The sequence below is a fragment of the Limanda limanda genome, chromosome 12 (assembly GCF_963576545.1).
Source record: "Limanda limanda chromosome 12, fLimLim1.1, whole genome shotgun sequence".
Classification (NCBI taxonomy): domain Eukaryota; kingdom Metazoa; phylum Chordata; class Actinopteri; order Pleuronectiformes; family Pleuronectidae; genus Limanda; species Limanda limanda.
Genome location: NC_083647.1, coordinates 11,415,566 through 11,436,205, shown reverse-complemented (window position 1 = coordinate 11,436,205; position 20,640 = coordinate 11,415,566). Strand labels below are relative to the sequence as shown.

Below are 20,640 nucleotides of genomic sequence, written 5' to 3'. Positions count from 1 at the left end.
AGACTGCGATGTGGACTATTGGGATTTCTAAATCACATGAGGCAACACATGAGGAAAGTTTTTAAAGTAGTTGTTCCTCAGCATTTCAAAGCTGTGTAGTTAAGTGCCGCAAACATTTGGTCGGCAGAAAGTAAATCCTTCAGATTTAAAAGAAGCAATCACATGTTCTGAACTAGAGGGGCACTCAGAGAGAACATACCTCTGCCAAGAGGGAAACAAATCTTTGATCCATCACTATGTTTGGAACTTCTTCATAGTTCATCTTGATATACTGTGTCTTTGACCATTACAGATTATGAAAGCTGCTAGTACCTTACTGAATTTCAAATCGCAAAGGTTAATAAATTGTTGCCAGTTCCTTCCAGTGTTTGTTACAGTACAGTAACTAAACAGAAATAACCCCCTTAAAAATACTTATTTTAATTTACAAAATCCATATCCATTATACTGATCTCCACCACCTGCCTTAGCCCATAAACCACACTTCCACCAGGTTTAAATAAAATTGCTTCTGTAGTTTTTGTGTAAGCTTGTTCACAGACAAATGGCAAAGGAAACATAACCTACTCTGAGAGATGATAAATGATCAAAATGAAAAAAAAGAATTTCTTCATTTTTCTATCATCATTAGGAGTATAACCATGCGGGCTAACTTGCCCCAGTGCAAAGATTTGAAGTATTCAGTCTCGTGCCAGTCTACCATTACTGCATTCTGTTTCTCCTGCGTTGCTATGTGAAGTGCAGCATTCCTGGCTTCTCCCAGGTCAGGTCCTGTTAATGAGCGGCCGACCAGAGGCTGTGGGCCGGTGCCGGGCCAGCGCCTCACCACTCCAAAGTAAATAAATTGAGGTCTATTCCACCAAACACATTGTTCTAGGATCGATGATGGGAGTGCAAGCGCCGGGGAAATATTTGCGCCAATGATGTGAAAATAAAACCTCAGAGAGTTTACATACCTCTCTTTGTGGAACAGCGTTTTAGGCAATAGTATTTGTGTTGGAAGTGGTGGACATTGTGAGATTTTATAACTTAGTGTCAACATGCTTTATGAGACAAGAATTCAAGACTCTAATGCATTTTCAGTGTAAACTGGTACCTGTGTTGACATGAAGTTTCCAGGTTGAGATACTGGAACAATAACCTCAGGCTGTCCTTCAAGCCACGAAATCTTCAAGGGGTTTTCATTCAGGCCACTTTCATATTTCACAGCCATCTCCTAGGAAACATATAATAATCTGTCAGTTTAATTTTAAATAATTTATCTCACAATATTAGCTCAGTAAAAAGTCATTCTCTTTCTTCTGGTATGTGTGAAGGCTGCATCGTGCCAGTTTTAAACGTGGGTATTTGTACAGGGACAGTTGGTAAAGCATACATATGAAAAACACATGCAGACAGAGTTGAAATATAATTGGACCAACTCCCAGAGCAAAGCTAGAGCTTGGAGATGGGCAGGAAGAGACCGCAGACCCTGCACCCAGGTCTTGGTAGACTGGCATTAAAGGATTCCTGGAGGGAAACCACATACTGTGGTGAGGAAACCACAACAGAAAAGTACACCATCAGGACAGAGGCCCTGAGGATCCAGACAGGGGTGAACAAGAGACAGCTCACGTCCTTTCGTGCGATGGTTTGAATCAGCACGAAGTTCTCGACACTACAGAACGACCCAAACATCAGTTAAAGTCTCAGAGTTTCTCCTGAGGCTGGGAAGTCTCTGACAGGTGTCATTCTAAGGACGAATCAAACTCAGCAGGTGACCAGAGACTTCAGGAAAGTGATCAGTCAGCAAATATGTTTTCATGCAACAATCTGGTTTGGATAAGATTTTCATTGTGAAGAAACAGAATAAAGACAGAGACTGAGGAAAAGTTTGGTACGTACGGCTGCTCTTGTTGTTGCAAACTCGACCAGAGCGCTTCCCTTCTTCTTACTCGAAAGAATCACGTTCAAAACATCTCCATACTGGAGGTAAGAAAAATTTCAAATTAGTATTTCCTTTCACAGCACAACCGATAACAATGAAAACACAAAGCATATGCAGACAAGAAAACTCAAAACACTGGTGAATACAAAAAAAACATTAGGATTCAATATGGGTTTGGTTATTACACCTAATCTCTAATTGGAGGGTTTGTATGTTTGGGAATGAGACAGTAAAGCTGCAAAGAATACTCAAGTAACATCAGGCACTAAGCTGAGACCTCTTGAACTTTTTGAAAAGAGGCTATAGAGGCAACACTTTATCATCATTTGAACTACTCCCTGCACTTTTGACAACACTCGAGGCTGGAAGTGGATGTGCCTCTCATCCAGCTCCCGGCCACAAATCAAAACAGGGAGGAAAGGTTGGCCAACAGGCCAATCAGAGCGCAAAGCATCTCAGCCATTCCCTGACCTCTGTTAAACTCCTAATGGGCTTTGCCTCTGTCCAACAGAGATGAGGATGAAGGCTAGAAACACGACTAAGCAGGAGAGGCAAAGGAATTGATCACTGTTGAGTACAGTCATTAGCAGAGCAAAGGGAGTTTTTTTTTTTATTTCCTTTGGTTGGGTTTCACCTTAACCACTGTCTTTTATCAGTAACCTCTCTCTTCCCAAAGCAGAGGCTTGGGAAGAATAAGTAGGATGTACGAGACCTTGTTTTTGAGTCTTGTTCTGTGAAACTGGAGCTTTCTGGGAAGTGGAAAGTCCAGGAAAGCTCATGCTTGCTAAGGACACTCTGGAGCAAGCCAACAGTGACAAAGGAGACTCTCTAAAGGCCTGTGTTTCTTAAAATATAAATATCTTAACATATTTTTTTTCCCCCTGAAGCGAAGATGTATTATTTTGGACGGCCAAAATACACAAGTCTGCACACGTACGCATGCACAAGTGTACACATGCCATATTTGCTTTCCCACTCCCACACAGCACTGGCTTTTTAAACCATTAACTGTCACTCAGTGGAGCTTGATATCTTAAACTTTTTTCCAAAAATTTGTTCCCTTTGCTTCAAGGAAACAACACTTTTCCAGTCTTCACTCCCGCCTGCACTGCATTGATTGAGTGCGTGCAGAGGAGAAAGTAAAACGCCTTTTTTCTGGACAGTTTGACGTCAGTGACACTTGCCCTTATCCACATGGCAGGCAAACCTATGCCCCACCAAAAGCCCTTTGTGCGGGGTTGTAGCATAAACTGGTCTTAGGTTGCATGAGAAGAGCACATTTCCTAATGCCTCCCTTGGCACCGCTTAATCACCTGGTTAAGAGGGGCACAAACACTGGCGTGCATGGCTTTAAAAGGGCACTACAACATTGCCCTCAGCACTTTCACTGCAACAAAACTTAATGGGCCTTGTTTAAAGGAACGAATAAAACAATCTGCAGCGCTGATGTCATGCAGACCTCGAACGTGGCCGGACTCTGCAGGCAAGGTTTGTTACTGTGGAGCTCTGGTTCGGGACAGTGAGGATATAGAGATATAGAATTCTAACATTACATATTATATTAATCCTTTCCTGATGTAGAGGATTGAAAAGGGAAAGTTTAATTGAGATAGAATTCATAGATTTAATATCCACAGGGTTATAGATTTTTTTTGTTAATTCAGTAAAAAAGTAGGGTTGGTGAATTGTCTCTAAAGCACTTTTTATCTTATTGGTTGAAATTCTCTTCACATCCCGATATCCTTCAAAAAAAAATGTTCATTTAAACATATAGTATTTTCGATGCAAAATTACAGAAAATCCAAAATTCCTGTGAAGTGGTCCTGTTCATTAAACAACACAAAGTCCAGCAATGTCCTTCTAATTCAGAGATATTAAAGGAATAGCTACCTCTAGTAGTCTCAAGGTATATATTAATAATGAAGCCTGACCCTAAATGAAAACTTGATGAAAGTCTCTTGTGTGGAAAAAACAGAGTCCTGAAAGTAAGGGGGTTTTGCTGTATAAAGATCAGTAAGACTTTAAGCAGTCTTCTTATTTGTACCTTATGTAGAAGTCTCATAAGAACTTCTTGAGAGTAGCCTCCATTTGTCTCGTCGTCTTTTTTGCACTTCCACTTCAACTGGAAAGAGACAGAAAAGGAGAGGGAGAGGAGAGGTTATTAGTCCTGAACACTCTCAAGAGCTGAAGACGCGCATGATGATAAATTATTACAGATCAAACTCAGCGGACGAGACGGAACAAACATGCCATATGACACAAATTACACAAATTACCAAAACCATCTGGGCCGACTGGCGCTATGGGAGAGAGACGTTGTTAAGCTGTTGGAACATCACCCCGGCACCACCTGCGAGACCTACAGTCAATTTCCATTCATACTGAGAAGGAGCTGCAGCGCTAGAGAGGTTGAAATCTGACACATGGACTCCTGGACACGGTGACTCACCTGCTTAACCGTAGCACAACACCAGACACAATAATGGCCGAGTAATCCAAAGCAGTTTGATGCCCAAGGTGCTCGGTGGTGGGCAGAAGAAGAGGCAGTCCTCCTGGGGAATGGGTTTAAATCTGAACTGTGTTTAACCTATTTGCTTGTGTAACAGTGTCTCTGTGATTGTTGCCATATTGCACTATGTAAACGCTGTAGTAAAAAATACAGTGCAACCTGGGTTTTTTTGCTGCGTGCTTGGAGTCCGGACAGAAGTTCCCGTACTACTTAAAAAAAGGGAGATTGTGCAAGTTCTTGAATCCATTTAAAAAGCCCAGTAGAGTCTCGCCAACATCAAACTAACTGCTCGAAGTAAAATGATAAATGACAAGCAGTAAATGTTGATTCAGCTCCAGCATCCTGCTCACTGTCAGAGAAACTGGATTTCTGGGAATGTCCACGTCTATGCAGCACCCTTTACCAACAATTACACTTTAAAGTGTACATTCTTCTTCCAGCAGCAGTCTCCTCTACCCAGCAATAAACATCCTACCCATTAATCTTTGAGGAAGATGTTATATGCATGATGTGATGTCTATGGTTTGAGCCTGCAACACTGGCACGTCGCTGTGTTCTCCTGCTACTTTAAATAAATATACAGGCAAAAAAGTCATTAGTGGACATAACCCAAACTGCTCTCTCTGCATTTGATAGTCACCTACGTAATAAAAATAAAATGTCAATGTGCTGTCTCGTGAAAAATGTACTGAAAGTTGATTCTGGGAATGTTGGATTTCATGTTTTGAAGTTAATAATATTGCTGAGGATTTTGTATCTAAAATTCCCAGAATTCTTAAGGAACTTTTAAATTAAATTACTGGGACCATTTTTTAAACAAAAGCCAGAATTTGAAGCAGAGACAGGAAACTCAACAGGGAAAACAAAACAAAAAAAACGGTTTCACGAGGTTAGTTAAACAGTAACACGTTATTTCTCAAGAAAAATTGGATGTTGTTATTTGATGGAGGAATTTTGTTTCATATAGTTTGACATAGACATGACTTGTGATACTGTCAGTCTCACGGCTGCTGTTTGTTTTTATAAGTGAACACACAAACGTCAGCTGATACACTGCTGCACTAGATGGCTATCAAATTTTAAAACCAGATTTGTCTAGAATGTCTAAACACATTAGCTAACATCCCCCAGTGTACATTAATATGCGCAGGCTCTGCTATTTCCAGGAGTTAATGTAATAAGCCCTCCCCTGACATGGTTACAGGTCTCCTGACGACGTTCTGGCTACTCTGGAGGAATGGGCGTAAGATCACTCTGGTGAGAAAGCAGCATATGTGGTCTCAAAATAATGAATTACAAATGTCTACAGTTCTATCAAAATCCCAGCAGAGGCTTTGCATGCACTTTCACTCAGATGGACCAGTTCCTGCTGAATAACTCCCACCACTGCCGCTGCCACCACTACCACCGCCAATCTTTCAGCATTAAACTGCAGGAACTGCAACCCTCATCCCAACCTCATCCACTGATTGACAACATCATAGCTGAAAGCCTTACCTTCAATTTGGGCGTCACACTGCTCATGGAACATCTCTGCACTCCTGGGTCTGAGACGTTGAAGTGAAAAGACAAAGAATCAATTGTTTGGCATAAGAAAAGATATATGTCACTCATGGCAGTAATATAAAACTAGCTGTCACGTGGTAAATGTATGGCTCCGGCTGCAGTCCTGATCTGCTGAGTGCCTCTCAGACAGAGCGCTGACCCAGGGGAGGGCTGGGGAGGCCTGACTGCGTGCAAGTGGAAGAGACTCAAAAAAATGTGCTGACTATGCATGAGTAATTGTCAAGCCACAAAAAGGGATCAATCAAGGGCTAAGACTCAGTATTTCCCTTAAATACCCACACTTCCATAGCCCTATTTCATTTAATGAAATGGAGAGATAAAGGATTAAATGCCAAAGTAGTATCGAGAGGTTAAAAGTTTGATGGACAGTGCGCGTGTGTGTGAGAGAGTGAGTGGTGCTTGGCATTCCTACGTTACCTTGCCAAGTTTCTTTGGTGCCAAGACACTAAAATAGACCTCCTCAAAGGGTTTTAAAGCAAAAGATAAATTAAAATATACAATCAGTCACTGTTATTGTTTTTTTATGTGAATGATATTGGGTCAACCACAGGGTGCCTGGTGACTGCTGCGGTCGTACTGACACTGTAATGGTTGGGAAACACAGGGGTTCACTCAAGTGACGTTTCAGGGTCGTAAACTACTAATACCCCCGGTTATATGCCTCCACATACCAGTGCAGTTTCCATATTTCGTTTCCTGATTTATATCCATTCATCACTTTTGACCACTGACATCTAATCAGCTCATCTTTGAGTCCAAGTGACAACTAATCAAATGTTGAAGAAATTCCCTCAAGACAATCATATCAAATTCAAGAGGCCAAAAACATGTATTGTGAGGCCACCGTGACCTTGTCCTTAGACCTTTGACCATTGAAATCTTATCAGTTAATCTGTGACTTCCCGTGAACATTTGAGCCAAATTTGAGGCATTTCTGAGATATTAAATCCAAAGGTTACACATGTATTTGAGAGGTCACAGTGACCAAATTCTAATCAGGTTATCCATGAGTCCAAGTGAATTGTGCCAGATGTAATGAAATTCCCTGAGGGCAGTCCTGATATATCCCCATTACAGGAACATGAGGTCACTGTGACCTTGACCTATGACCTCCAGGCACCAACCTCTAGTTCATTTGAGTCCAAATTAAATGCTTGTGCCAAATCTGAAGAACTTCTCACCAGCCAATTTTAAGATATTACAATCGAGAGGACAAAAATGTGTTTTGTGAGGTAACAGTGACCTTGACCTTTGACTATCAAACTCAAAGTCATCCTTGAGTTCATTGGAATCCTTGTACCAAAATTGAAGAAATTCCCTCACGGAGTTCTTGAGATATTGTGTTCACATGAAGTGGACGGATTGACAACTTGCGGGGCTGTGCTAAACTACAACAGAGTGAACAGGGCTAAATCTTGGAGGTGGGCATACTTCTCTGAGGGTATTCTCCCGTTTGCTGAGCTTCCTTCTCCCTCTGGATCCGCTCTCTGACGCGCCTCTGTTCCTCCACAAGCAGTCTGGATCCCTCCTCCCTTAAACGGGCGATCTTGCGGAAAAAGAAAAACACAGTAATGTGCACCTACAGATTTACAGGTTTTAAGTGACAAAAGAAATCTGCATCTTAACTCTTCATCAGTGTCATTCGTCACCTGAGTGGTCAATGACACCCTTTCTGTGCTACCAGGAGAGTATGTGCAGACAACCTTATTTTTTCAGGGAAGTCAATAACACCTTGAGATGAGACAGAAAATGGAATAGTGCCACCTACTGGTTACCCCCTCCTCCCAAGGCCCGTGGCCACATTATTTACATGAATTTAGAACATTAAGCACGTGCCATGACTCTCCAAGGAGGCACGCAGACCATTTTTATTTATCATTGGCTTCCTGAACAAAGCGCATCAAGTCATGCAATATCATCTAATGGGTTTACTGATAATTATGATATGGCAGTGCAAAAAATGCCTTGCACGGACAGGGCCTCTGATCTCGACCCAAGTCTTTAGTAGATTTCTGCTCAATCAGAAGAAAGTATTTGATGAAGAACAGAATAAAAGCACCTGGGCGTCCTTCAGAATTTCCTGGATGCACTGGAATACTTTTCTCCCAGTGCACAGATAAGGCCGGTAGTAAAGTAAAACAATGATTTAGAATTTTCTCACTGGGAAAAGTGTGGCACAATATCATCTTTCATATGGTTTCTATTAATTCTCTTACCTCTTCTTCTAGTGTTCTCGTGATTTGCACCGACTCGGTCTGAGCTTCTGCCTTTCGCTCTCTGGCCTCCAAGTCTGTCATAACAGACACAAACACGCATGCACACACACACTGAATATCTTTTCCACTATCAGAAACAGACAAAAACAGCCTAAATAACTCAATTATTATAACAGCTGCTTGTATTTTATTCCATTCTGGACGATCCCTGTCTGTCCCTATCATTATAAAAACCTCAGCCCTTGTTTTGTTAATCCTGGAATGCGTCTGACAAAAAAAATCTAATTTAAATATAACCCATTACACTACAAATACAAAACCCACTTACAATAAAAATCAGTAAACCAAAAGCCAAGAGATGAGCTAAGATTTGGAAAGGGACTCACCAAGCTTCATTTTCTTTCTCTTATCATCTAGTTTGTTGTTTCTTTCTTCTGCTTGTTTCTTGGCAGCGCAGATCTTGTCATAGGCAGCCTGAAAAACCACATTAGACACCGGGATGAATTGTGGCCATGTGTGCGTGTGTGAGTGTGTGAGTAAGAGTCTGAGTGTGTGTGTGTGTTAGCACTTTTATGAAAGATTGAGAGGTATCTACGGTCTTACCTTGGCAGGAGCATCAGTTAGCACCTCGAGGGCCTGAGACAACTGGTGGAAGAGATCAGCTGGAACAAAGTTAGACGAGAAGAGTCACACGATTACAAAAGTGAAAAAACAGTGGATTGTAGGTTTCTGTATACCGTAGACTTCTGCAGAGTATTAAATGTATAATATGAGCAAGAATTCAGAAATAAATGTAATATTCATTGTATTCAATCTATATTTGTATAGGGATAAGTACATAGTATAAAACAATGATGACACATAGCACATTATTTATAACTAATTGAGTCCAACAATTTAATGGCCAATGGCAATATTACAATTTTCCAGCAATATTTATGTCTGAAAAAAATTGGCAATGATTCCTAAGATGTCGTTATATGTCTTAAGACTATATAAATAAAAGAGAAAAGACAAATATAAACAAATACATAGAACTTTAATCCTTTTTAACACAAAATGTAAACATAAATGTGCATCTGTTCAGTAAAAATCGGTTTGCTTCCAGAAGCTGCAAGGAAGGGTGATGTTAATGTGACGAGAGTAAAGAGTCAAAATAGTCAGCATGATGTCTTCATGGGACACAGGTCTGAGATGAACGTGGACATTTTACTCTTTCAAAGGTTCCACAAGTCTCACGAAACCTTTTCCTCCAGTGACACAGCCACACATACACACACAAACCCTCCGCCTCTCCGTCTATCCTCCACATCAGAGCACCTCAAGGGGCCATCAGCGCAATCACAACTACCACGCAAAGCTCCGACTCCCCAGTTGTCATCCAACACACACACACAAATGTACACATACGGGGTGACCACAATCCCACTCCCCATCATACAACCGGCTCACTACTGCATTATACTAGCCAGGCATAATCATTCACTTATGGGAGGCCTAACAAACCGATAGTGTTACTCCCTGGGGGGAGCGGAGGTGCACACTAACAGGAGGCTCTGGAGATCGTGCTACCAGCAGAGGTGGTCACGTTACCTACATGCATATAATGGGCTGGAATGGAATCCAACTGGGGGGGAGACCTGCCATGCCCAATAGGCAGCTCAGAGTGTCACAACATAGGGGGTTGAGGAAAATGAGGGATATCGAGGGGGGTGTCTTCAGTCACTGAGGAATCATGACCCCCAAGTCACCTCTTACATGCATGCAACCTTCCCCTGAGGGGCAACAAGTCCCAAGTCTTGCACCGCTCTCGTGCGATGCAGACCGGGTCTGTACATGCGCGGGTTCAAGTGTTGAGGCCCTCCAAACCACTTCTTTTCCATTTCTGGGAAACCGCCGACCCCCTGCTTTTGTATTATCCCTCTGAACCCCTCAGCCCCACCAATTCCCCTGTTTTTTTTCCTGATATAATCAGGAATTGTCTGAACCATCCAGTAACCACATAAACCTCACTTGAAAACATGCCTCATGACCAGCCTTTTGTCCAAGGTGCCTTTTTTCCCTCTCCCAACAAAAAAGCTACATTGAGATTTCCTGGCCCAATTGTTGACATGCCGGCTGGCAACAGGCCATGGAAGGACTCCCAAAGCCAAGCAGATGGAAACCATGGTGGTGATGGTGGTGTTTGACTGGTCCTGTCTTGCTAGAAAGCGACATGAGACTTGGTTAGACTTCCCTCAAAGTGTCTGTGTCTTTGCTCTCTGCAGGGTTGCTGAGAATGCTACACTAGAGGCTTCATTTAAACTAGATAATTAACCCAAATTCTCCAGAAAATAACAAAGATTGCAAAAACAAATCCTAAATCTTCTTCCAGCTCTTCGGTGACTTCCAGACGTCTGTGGCTCATAATGGAGAGAAGGTGTAGAGACACATGCATCAACTGTCTCACTTACCTGCTTTTGGGTTGTCTGGGTTCTTGTCTGGATGGCATGTAAGGGCTTTCTGTCGATAAGCTTTCTTGATCTAGGAGAGAGAAACAGAAGAGACCCTAAGGTTATGAAAATGTTGATGAGAACAAATCATCCACTTTACATCCACACATATTTTGCTTATGTGAAAGTTAAATTCGTATTCTCAGTACTGATTATTTTACTTCCGTCTCCCTCGCACAGAAAACCAAAATCTGAATAAAATAATTGATGGTCACGTCGAAATAATAGCTTGAGTCTGCAATTTTAGAGATTGTGTTGTTTGGATCGAATCAACACCTGAGCTGATCCTCTGCTTTGTGTTTGTTTGACGTGTTGTTAATGGAGCCTTAACCACAATGGCACACAATGTCCTGTGAATTAAACCACACAAGAATCCAAAACCATTCTCAGGCCCATGGCCAGATTGCAAGATAAATGTGGCCCGAGTTGCAGCTGCATTTTTGTCCATCTTTATTGTAACTTAAAAAAGAGTGCTACAGTAACATACAGAAACAGAGTGCCAGTGTTTACAAAAAACTGAGAAGAACACAACCAATATCTTAGGCAGGAGGCCAAAACGATTGGGGACAGTTCACAGAACCAAAATGGAAAAACTAAACAATACTTTGGAGTATTGTAATGACATATGAGGTTGTAGTTATAGAGGTTTTTTACTCCAGGTCACTGCTTGGAATGTTAAACATGCATTTGTCCTTCTAGAGACCAGTTAATGACAAGATGGTTTTCATTAGATCTTCGCTCGTCAGGAGAAAGAGGGGAAGCAGGAAAACCTTCTTTGGAGACCAGAGGGGGGAGCAGAGTGCAGCGATGAAGCTGTCTGCACACAACCTCAAAAACACACACGTATGCATTGCATGCAAAGGATTTGGCACACACATCCCCCTATACATCCAAGGCTCAGACACAAACACACGCAGACCCACTGACATATACACTTTCTCACCAGTCTTAATCAGACATGCAAACGTTCGGCATGTTTTTTGAATACAACCCCCTTAGAGCAAATCAATCTCCTGCCAGCATGCTACAAGCGATAGAATTTGCGAGCTCCCTTCTTCAAGCCTGGAAAACATTTGCATTGGACGCCTTGTCCATGAGCGTTGTTTTGCACAATTTTATCCCACGCCTGCACGCCAAAACAAACAGAGCTGACTTCACAGCGGAGAACTGCATGATGGTGTAATCCATCAGTGTCCAGGCCTTTTTGACAGCAACTCCAACAAGTCTCCATGACAGTCGAGACTTAGACCCATTAGGCTGGATGCCCATAGTCCAAGGTAAAGGATCTGAGCCTACGCATGATTATGTAAAGGCTGCAGTGAACCCCCTGGAGATTATCATGGCTCAGACAGCTCTTAAATGTCACAAGTCCTATTCTTCTATCTCTTCACCATCAGATCTTTCTTTCTCATTATAGTTCCCACTGTAAAGAGAGAAGGCTTTGAGAGAATAGACATCATGAAAGGATATTTGGTCTTGCTGCTTGGCACACAGAGCCTTCCTACAGTTGGAGAGTTAACACGAAGGGCTAAGGGCTGCCACTGAATACATGCGTAAACCTTTATTCTATGGCCCTTATTTTAACCTTGCCCTCTACTTTTCGCTCTTTATTCTGTGTGCTCGGCTCGCTATCATAGTTTTCTCCAGAAAGACTTCTGCTATGGTTCAAAGAAATTAAAACTGAAGTTCAAGTTTACTGCCATTCATCCATAGACAGAACAATGAAAAAAAGGCGAGCCAACTTAACTGGCAGGTGATGGTAACAGCTGGAAAACTCCTGTCTTATACAACCCAGTCAGTGCTTTGACAGCACATAGAAAAAGGATGGTTTTAAGGACACTGTGTGTTTGCAAAGTTAAGTTCTTAAACTAAAGTCTTATGTGCATTTTAACCAATGACATTAATGAAAGTGGACGGAGACTTTTGGTTAGGAAAAGTGAAGACAATGCAAGAGAGCCTGAAAATGTTATTCTCTCTAATAACCAACAGAGGGCGACTCCACTGGTGCATAAAAGAAGTCTGTTTCTACAGAAGTCCATGAGGGTCTCAACCTCTGATTTCCAGTCTGCTGCAAAACAGATTTTATCGAATATTTTTGAATTGCATGCTACAGAGATTTAAGTTTTTCCTTTCACTGCAAGCAGGTATTGGTTTTCAATTATTTCCATATGTTATGAATATCAATATTAATAAATCCATAAAACTTGAGTGCTGTAATCCGTCTCTGCATGGTTAAGTGCAGACTGGATTCTATTTTATTTTTTAAGTGTGCAGGCATTACCTCCAAACAATAATGTAATTAGACAAAACTGTTTGCACCTCAATGCTTACACAAGCACGATTAAGAAGTGTGTGAAATGTTTATACCATGCAGAAATGAATTTAAAGAAGTGGACTGGCTGACGAGCAAAGCAGAGTATCGTGGTACACAGCTGTGAAGATAATCATGTATAATTGGAAATAAAACCACTGCTATGGTCTTTTAGGAGGACACACTGTGTCCTGAACTCACACTCACTTCACTTCTCACGTTCTTCATCACCTGCAGCCAGCTGACGAGATAAACATGTCATCACATCTGCTGTAAACACTGCAGATGTTTAACCTTGCCAGGACAAACGTCTGACCAGCTGAGATGTTTGACAAGTGGGACCTGTCATCGTCAGAGCTGTGGCCATGTTGCACTTCATCATATTTGTCTCATTGGGTTCAGTCAAAGCTGAAGTTTACACACATGCTGTCTTTATATTTCACTGGATTAACTTTCCTCCCTTTCTCTCATGCTCTTTCTCTCTATCTGCTCCTCTTTGCCTTTTCACTCCCTCCAGCATCCTCCACGATATCTTGTCCCAACTGTGCTTCCAGTGCTGTTTTGTTAAATAATACATGATTACTCCCATCAATGCCGTAACACGCAAGCCTTAATTGATGCTGGAAGACCCTGAAGCCCTTTGGTCGTACAGACAAGACGCCAGAGCGGGCCAACTGTTGAAGAGGTTAGCACATGTGCGGATAAGAGTTCTAAGATCGAGTGGCATCTTTCTAAAGGACTCATCCAGGGAGGCAATTTGTGCAGTTCACCATGACCTTTCAGAATTGGCTCTCGATGAAGAGAGATGGAGAAAACCATATAAGACTTGTGCTAAAAGAAGAGCCTACAATTCTGCTCTGTCTTATTTCTCTTGCACATCAAACAATTCTACACTGTCAAGTGCCAATTTTTCTTTTCTCATATCCAAAGCAAACTGAATTGGAGAAATCTCAGTTATTTCCCACACTTTAGTTTGCAGGAGGCACCCAAAAAAATGTAGGAAAGACTATCATATTGCAGCAGCAGGCCAACAGTAGACTAATGATAAGTAACATGGCCAAAAACAGACTCTCTGTGTCGCCCTGATCACTGCCTGCCACAATCTTAAATGCACGCCTACATCTTGTCCTCATTAAACTACTCTTTGGTGCCAATTACAGTTGACAAACTGGTCCTGGTGCAGCCGCAGCACAGCCAAAATAGGGCCCCTAGTCTGTGTGGCTGATTAACTGCCTAATCTGCTATGGGCCCATCCTTCTTAATTACAACACTCTGCTATTTGCGGGACATTATCAGCTGGAGATAAACTGATAATTATAATAATTATAATAATAATAAAAATAATAGGCACAACAGGGAGATGGTAGGAGATGAGCAAGGATGGAGGTAAAGAGGTAAAGAACATATTGAGGAGGAGTGAACTAAAAGCACTAAAGAGAAGCAGAGAGAGGTTGGGATTGACCTTAGCATTGGAACCTGGGGAAACCAACAATATGAGCCTGTCAGAAATATTGTATATAGTGTGACACAATTTTTCTTTATAAGGTTTATTTACATCATAGATCATATTTGTCTGATATAACTGTGGAGCACAGCTCAGTGAATTCAACATTAGCCACATGTGTGACACCATCCGATGATTAAAGACCTAAAACAACTGATGACCGCAGGTTGCATCACTGATGCTTTGCCCCAGTGCACCATGAGATGCAATGACAATCATAGTCTAGAGGCCGTGGCTCAGCCGACACTCACTGGAATAACTCATCAGTGGGAGACATGAGTTCACAATCCACTGTAAGAGTAGGAAGTAAATCATCCAGACATCGAGCTGCTGCTTAGACAGTAACACACCAGGTACACTACAATTTAGGAGCTGAAGGAACCACAAGGAATGTTGTGTGGTCTTGGGTGTTGACAGTGTTTTACCAAGAATCTGTGGTAGGTAAAACACACAAGGCAAATACTACCCAAACCCTGCTGATATGCATAGGCACAGCTCTCTACATGCTGGCTAGCCTTCAACGACAGTCTTCCTCAGCACTACAAAGATAAAGCAAATCCCACTATTAAAGCATAGGCCCAGACAAGCCAGTTCCCATTTATCAGACAAGAGGAAGGTCACCAGCATTGATAATAGAAGGAGATGATAAACAGAACCAGGAAATGATTCAGAACGCAAATCATCCACGTCAAGGCAATGTTTTACAAGCTGCGGTATACAATCTCAGAGATGTTCTTCCCCTTACTCGGAGATAAACAAGATGCTTGATAGTGGTGGTGGAGCAGCCGGCCAAACAACTGGGATAAGTAGCCCATCGGATGACAACCGTCTTCTCACACTTGATTGGTTTTTTGAGCCCCAACCGCAGAGCTCAATCACTACAAACACACTCACACTAATAAAACCCTGCTATCTCTGTCGACCATCACCAGACCTCACAGAACCAGCCTCCTACATATTGGTGCCTCGGTTCTTCCCAAGCCACAACCGCTAACTTCCTCCAGGATAATCCTCTGGGGAGGACAGGACTTTGAAATCCAATTAAGAAATTAACTTCCTCCCTCGTTTTTGGCAGCAAGTTTAATTTCACTTTTGGAAAATGTGAGAGGTGGTTGTAGGGAAAAAGATGGATTTTCAGGACATCATGAGGATCTGCTCTGTAGCTGAGAAGTGATATATAGAGGAAGATTCTCAGGAAGACTCCTGGACTCTCTCCTACATACATTTAAAATCTATGTAGGCACAAAATGTAATTCAGGCACTCCAAAAATGCTGCGTCCGGTATCTGCAAGTACACAAATCTACCAATACATTGACTCTTTATATCTTATTAGTTTCACAGAGAACAATGTTATTTTCATTTTCCAAGGAATCAGATCTTCCTCCTAGCCACTCCAAATCTGAAAGAGTACCGCCACTGGCAAGTACTGTTTTTGAGAGGAGCAAAAAAGAAATATTCGCTAAATATATCATCAAATTGACAATATTTCATACTTAAAAGTCAACAGTGATAATTATATCGTAAGCAGGACTTCAGTTTCGAGGGCTGGCAATATGTAAAAGGTCTTCTATTATTACAAACTGATGCTGCACTTTAAAAGCTATCTAAAGGAAGTCATTGTAGTGTTTTCCTACATTTAGTTTTGTTATTATTCAGTTATGACATTCAAACTAGATAGAAGTTTCTTGGAATTCATTCTTTGTATGTATTTGTTTTTCAAATAATTTAACCGTATTATAAACTATACAGGGAGGCGGTAGGCTCAATATTTATTACACACCAATACTATTTGGAATTTATATTGAGTACAAATTGCTGTGGGCATTAGAAACAATGCTATGAAGACATGTGCAGAATCAGTGCTGAAAAACTTTATGCACAGACAAATATGTTGGCATATAAATTTCCAATGTAAACAGCTGATGTTAAAATATTTCTTCTTAGACCTTCACATTACATAGCAGACATGTGGTGCAGCTATAGTACTGCAAACCGCTTCAGGTGGCACACTGTATATGATGAATTGAGAATTTTACTCAGGCTTCCAATATGGACCAATGCAAATTGCATGTTTGTGGCCAGAAATTAACACTGTATTGAGGAATTTTAAGTATACCTTTATGTAACTGACTCAAAAACGTTGATCACAAGGGCCTTAACTATTCATCTTGTTTTTGGAAACAATGGAACAAATCTCTGATTTAATCCCTGTACACTTAAGATAAGATAACAGTCAAAAACAGACATCAGTAAAAGCTAAAGGCCATATTCCACATTTTTACTTTGATACACTTGTACCAGGGTTTTCATCGGATCAACTTCAAATTTAGATGAGTGTCATCACAACAAGATGGAGATAAAAACTGACTGACGGATTTTTTTTTAGTCACACGGTGTGACCGTGGCGTGGCGTCAAAGTTTGATTACACGCCATGAAAACACGATGTCCTGGCCATTAAAACACGATTTTCCTAGTTCTAGTTTCATCTGTATACTGATACGGACCTTTGAGTTTGAAATAAAGCTAAAGCTAACATTCGTCAGAGACAATTCAGATCAGTGTGCATGCAAAGGACTTAGCTGATGCACTGACGCCGCTTAGTGGTGACGTGAGTGTATTGCATGGTTTTAGCCGTTAGCCAGTTAGCCTGACTTATACTGCGCTCCCTGGAGTCTCAGTACAACTGAACATTTCAGGTCCTGGTTTTCTCACATTGCATTTCCGATAACTCAACAAAAAGACCCGTGCGTCACGTCATTGTGGAACACACCATTCAAACACACACTCCAGGAGGCTCCGTGCTAGCGAGCTAGCATAGCCTCCTACCTGCAGAGACAAGGTGTCCTCACACACAACGTCATTCAAACCTTTAACCCAGGGAACCACCTCTTGAAGGCTCTGAAGTGTCTACCCTGACACCTGCAGCTAACCCCACCCAACCTACGCTGTGTTATCTGACTAGCTTCACTGCTAACCGGCTAACTTGGGTACCTCTTTCGTAGTAGCGGTGATGTCAATTCCGAGTAAACCATACAGGTCCATCTTCAGGAGGTCTTTGGCCTTCCCGGACATGACTAAAGGACGGACAGGTACAGAACCGACACAGGAAGGAGAGTAACAGGTGTGAACGTGCTGTGAGCGTGGGGCTAATGCAACTGTTGTTGTGGTTGGAAGTGACGCACGAGTTTGACGTCATGAACTTGCGCCTGCACTGCATCATGGGAAAGGTAGTCTTTGTCCAGCTGCTTCTCCTCGGGCTCAAATTAACTTTTAAAAGAGTGTTTTTATATAAGCCTGAACTATTTTTAAAACAATTTCAAACTCTAGTTCATATTGTCATCCCTCGTTAGAGATTGTTCTACTCAATGATATGACTCTGATTGTACAGTATGTGTCCTGCCTGACATTTTTTCATTCAAATTCATAAACATATTTATTGTATAGTCACATAATTATTTTTCATTTGCAAAGCTCATATTCACAAATCATATGTAGCCTCATATGGCTTCAAAAGCAACTTGCAGGCTTAAGATACCAGTGAATTAATGTGTCGGAACATGATGATGAAACTTTGATTTTTAAAACATTTTATGTTTATTAGCAGGACTGTGACTCCTGGAGTCGTTTTGGTGAGATAATTTTTGCTTCTGCGTCTAAAACCGAGTGACGGGAAGTGATGTAGCGTGAAGGAGTCTGGAGAGATTAGAGAGCATTAAACATTGATAAATATAGATCTCAATCCCAGCTTGGAGAGCGAAGAGGTTGAAAACGGACAGGTGCGACATCATCTGCTCTTCACCGTCAACAAGAGGAACAACAGCACAGTGATGTCATGGTATTGTTTTGTTGTTTTTGTTGTTGTTTTTGTTGTTTGTATATATTTTATTAGGAATATCTCAGTATTCCCCAAGAGTGGCCACTGGCCTTTATTATGTTTCCACATAACCCATCCATACATACTGATCAGTCGGAAGCTGTCAGAAGGTTGACTACACTTGCATGAGGCTTCACATTTTCTGCATATCATGATAACGGGGTTAAGGCTCAAAATAGCTTATATCACTGGTTTATATACTTAAGAAAATAAATGTGCCTATACAAGGGATAATTTGATTAGTATATTTAAATCATCTTATTCATTTAACTGAAAACCAAGCTCATATTTAAGGACCCGAGGCACCAGTTACCTCTTTTACATAGTATTTAACTTTTTTTTTATGTTAAATTGGTCACTTGATTGGAGGATCTGCAGAGCTGAATTTCTCAGTCATGTGCTCATCTTATCACAGCAGTGATGAGTCAAGGATTAAATCAGGGGCCATAAAGGGGCCACAGTTTACTCACAGGGGCCAGTTATCCATGCATGGTTCCTGTCTCGGTCCATCCTTGTTTATTGTTAGCTCTATAGCTTTGAGAAAAGCCACACGTCATTGAATATACAGTATTATGAAAAATGTTCCTCAAGGCACATTGTGAACTTCAAATAATGACAATTTGTTAACTTTTGACATTCTGTTAGACTTGTTAGTAAGTGACTCAAGACTTTGGAAGACTATATATATTGTATTATGAATATCTCAGTATTCCCCAAGAGTGGCCACTTGCCTTCATTGTGTTTCCACAAAACCCATGCACATGGTCAAATATGTTTACCAAGGCTCCCTCCAATCCACACATTAAAGATTTGTGTCAGTTTGTATTTAAGTAATGATCCAACAGCATAATACAAAGAGTTCTCTTTTATTTTATTATTGGAAAAGACACATTTACTCTAAAAAAATTGTAGTATTATGTTATCTATTTCATGCATTTCTGCCAGCATGGACAGCTAAATTCATACATTTGTAATTAGCCAATATCAGCAGAGGGCATCCTCTGGTTTTATATTGCGGGCCGCAGGGCTCCACCTTTGTTTACATCTGACTCATGGTTCAGCTTTGTTCAAGACTTTGGTTTTACCGCAATAAACCGGTGGAACTTGTGCCAATGATGAAATGTAAACAGAGAGCTTTGTTCTAATCAGACCATCTTTTCCTTGTCACGGTTGTCACTATCACATTTAATCAAATATATCAAACAAATGCTGCAGCACATCCTGAAGAAACCCAGTTACTCTGAAAAGAGAACATGCCCTGACGTGTCTGCTTGCCTTTTCTAAAATCGAGTCAGACTATTAAAGCAAATGAAAAAGGTCCACGATATCTGCAAACTCTTTTGAAATGATATCTAAAGTTGTTGAAAAAGATTTGTCTCCTATCAGGGTCATCATCCTTGGAATCTTTGTGTACATACTGGCACATGTAATGATCTATCTTTTCTATCAGGACTCCCATGACATCCCAGTAGGGCTAAATCCTGTGAACACTGCACAACCAACTCCCTATAGAGGCTTTGCAGAGGGTTTGGTGGATTAAGGGTCAGCTTCTGGCTAAAATCCTGCCTGAAAAATCACATGTTGCATGTGCCTGTATGAACAGTAGAACAATAAATGGAAATAGGAGAATGGTGTTTACTCTGACTTTAAATATTGAGGGTTTGATCCTAGTGAATATGTTGGAAGATCCTGTTTGACACACCCAGCTAAAGCCTGGACTACTCATGATGAGTTCATAGTGTTTGCTCAGTCTCACTGCTCAGTTTAAACAAAACAGTCTCTCGTGAGGCCACTGTTTTAAATGCGAAGCTCTGCTTATCTCTGCTGCCCTGCACATCCTTTGGAGCTGTAACACTAGGAGGCCATAGTAACGATTCTCTCTGTTTTTCATTAGAAGCCTAGTTTTTCTTTAACTTCAGGAACAAAACCTTTTATGGGGATGCCACAGGGGAGCTAGGCAGTTTAACAATACAAGGGCCATGTAGTATACCTTTGTCTGAGGCACTGAAACTCTATAGCAAGCTAAATAGCCTCAAGTCACACGGTTCCTCAGGTTCATAACAAAATTTACAGATTCAAACAAAAGTTGTCATGGAAGTTTTCTGACAATTTGAGCTCACATCAAACTTAGAATAAATCTAGAGAGCAGGTTAAAGAAAAGGCAAACACGGTGGAGAGCCACAAGAACCACACTTTTTCTGTTGTTTCATAACAACTTATTTATCTCCTCAGGCCTTGA

General features: G+C 41.3%; 1 protein-coding gene across 1 annotated transcript in view; it reads right to left on the bottom strand.

Moving 5' to 3' along the window:
• dnajc17 (DnaJ (Hsp40) homolog, subfamily C, member 17) overlaps nucleotides 1–17,695 on the bottom strand; it is a 33,229-nt gene extending 15,534 nt beyond the window's left edge. Inside the window, exons 1-10 of the mRNA XM_061082760.1 lie at nucleotides 17,519–17,695; nucleotides 10,672–10,741; nucleotides 8,822–8,880; nucleotides 8,605–8,692; nucleotides 8,219–8,292; nucleotides 7,434–7,548; nucleotides 5,934–5,983; nucleotides 3,972–4,049; nucleotides 1,885–1,965; nucleotides 1,097–1,216 (exon numbers count right to left, since the gene is read on the bottom strand). Coding sequence (XP_060938743.1) covers nucleotides 1,097–1,216; nucleotides 1,885–1,965; nucleotides 3,972–4,049; nucleotides 5,934–5,983; nucleotides 7,434–7,548; nucleotides 8,219–8,292; nucleotides 8,605–8,692; nucleotides 8,822–8,880; nucleotides 10,672–10,741; nucleotides 17,519–17,599 — 816 coding nt within the window. The 5' untranslated portion in view covers nucleotides 17,600–17,695. The remainder of the gene's footprint in view (nucleotides 1–1,096; nucleotides 1,217–1,884; nucleotides 1,966–3,971; nucleotides 4,050–5,933; nucleotides 5,984–7,433; nucleotides 7,549–8,218; nucleotides 8,293–8,604; nucleotides 8,693–8,821; nucleotides 8,881–10,671; nucleotides 10,742–17,518) is intronic.
• Between the last annotated feature and the right edge of the window lie 2,945 nt (nucleotides 17,696–20,640).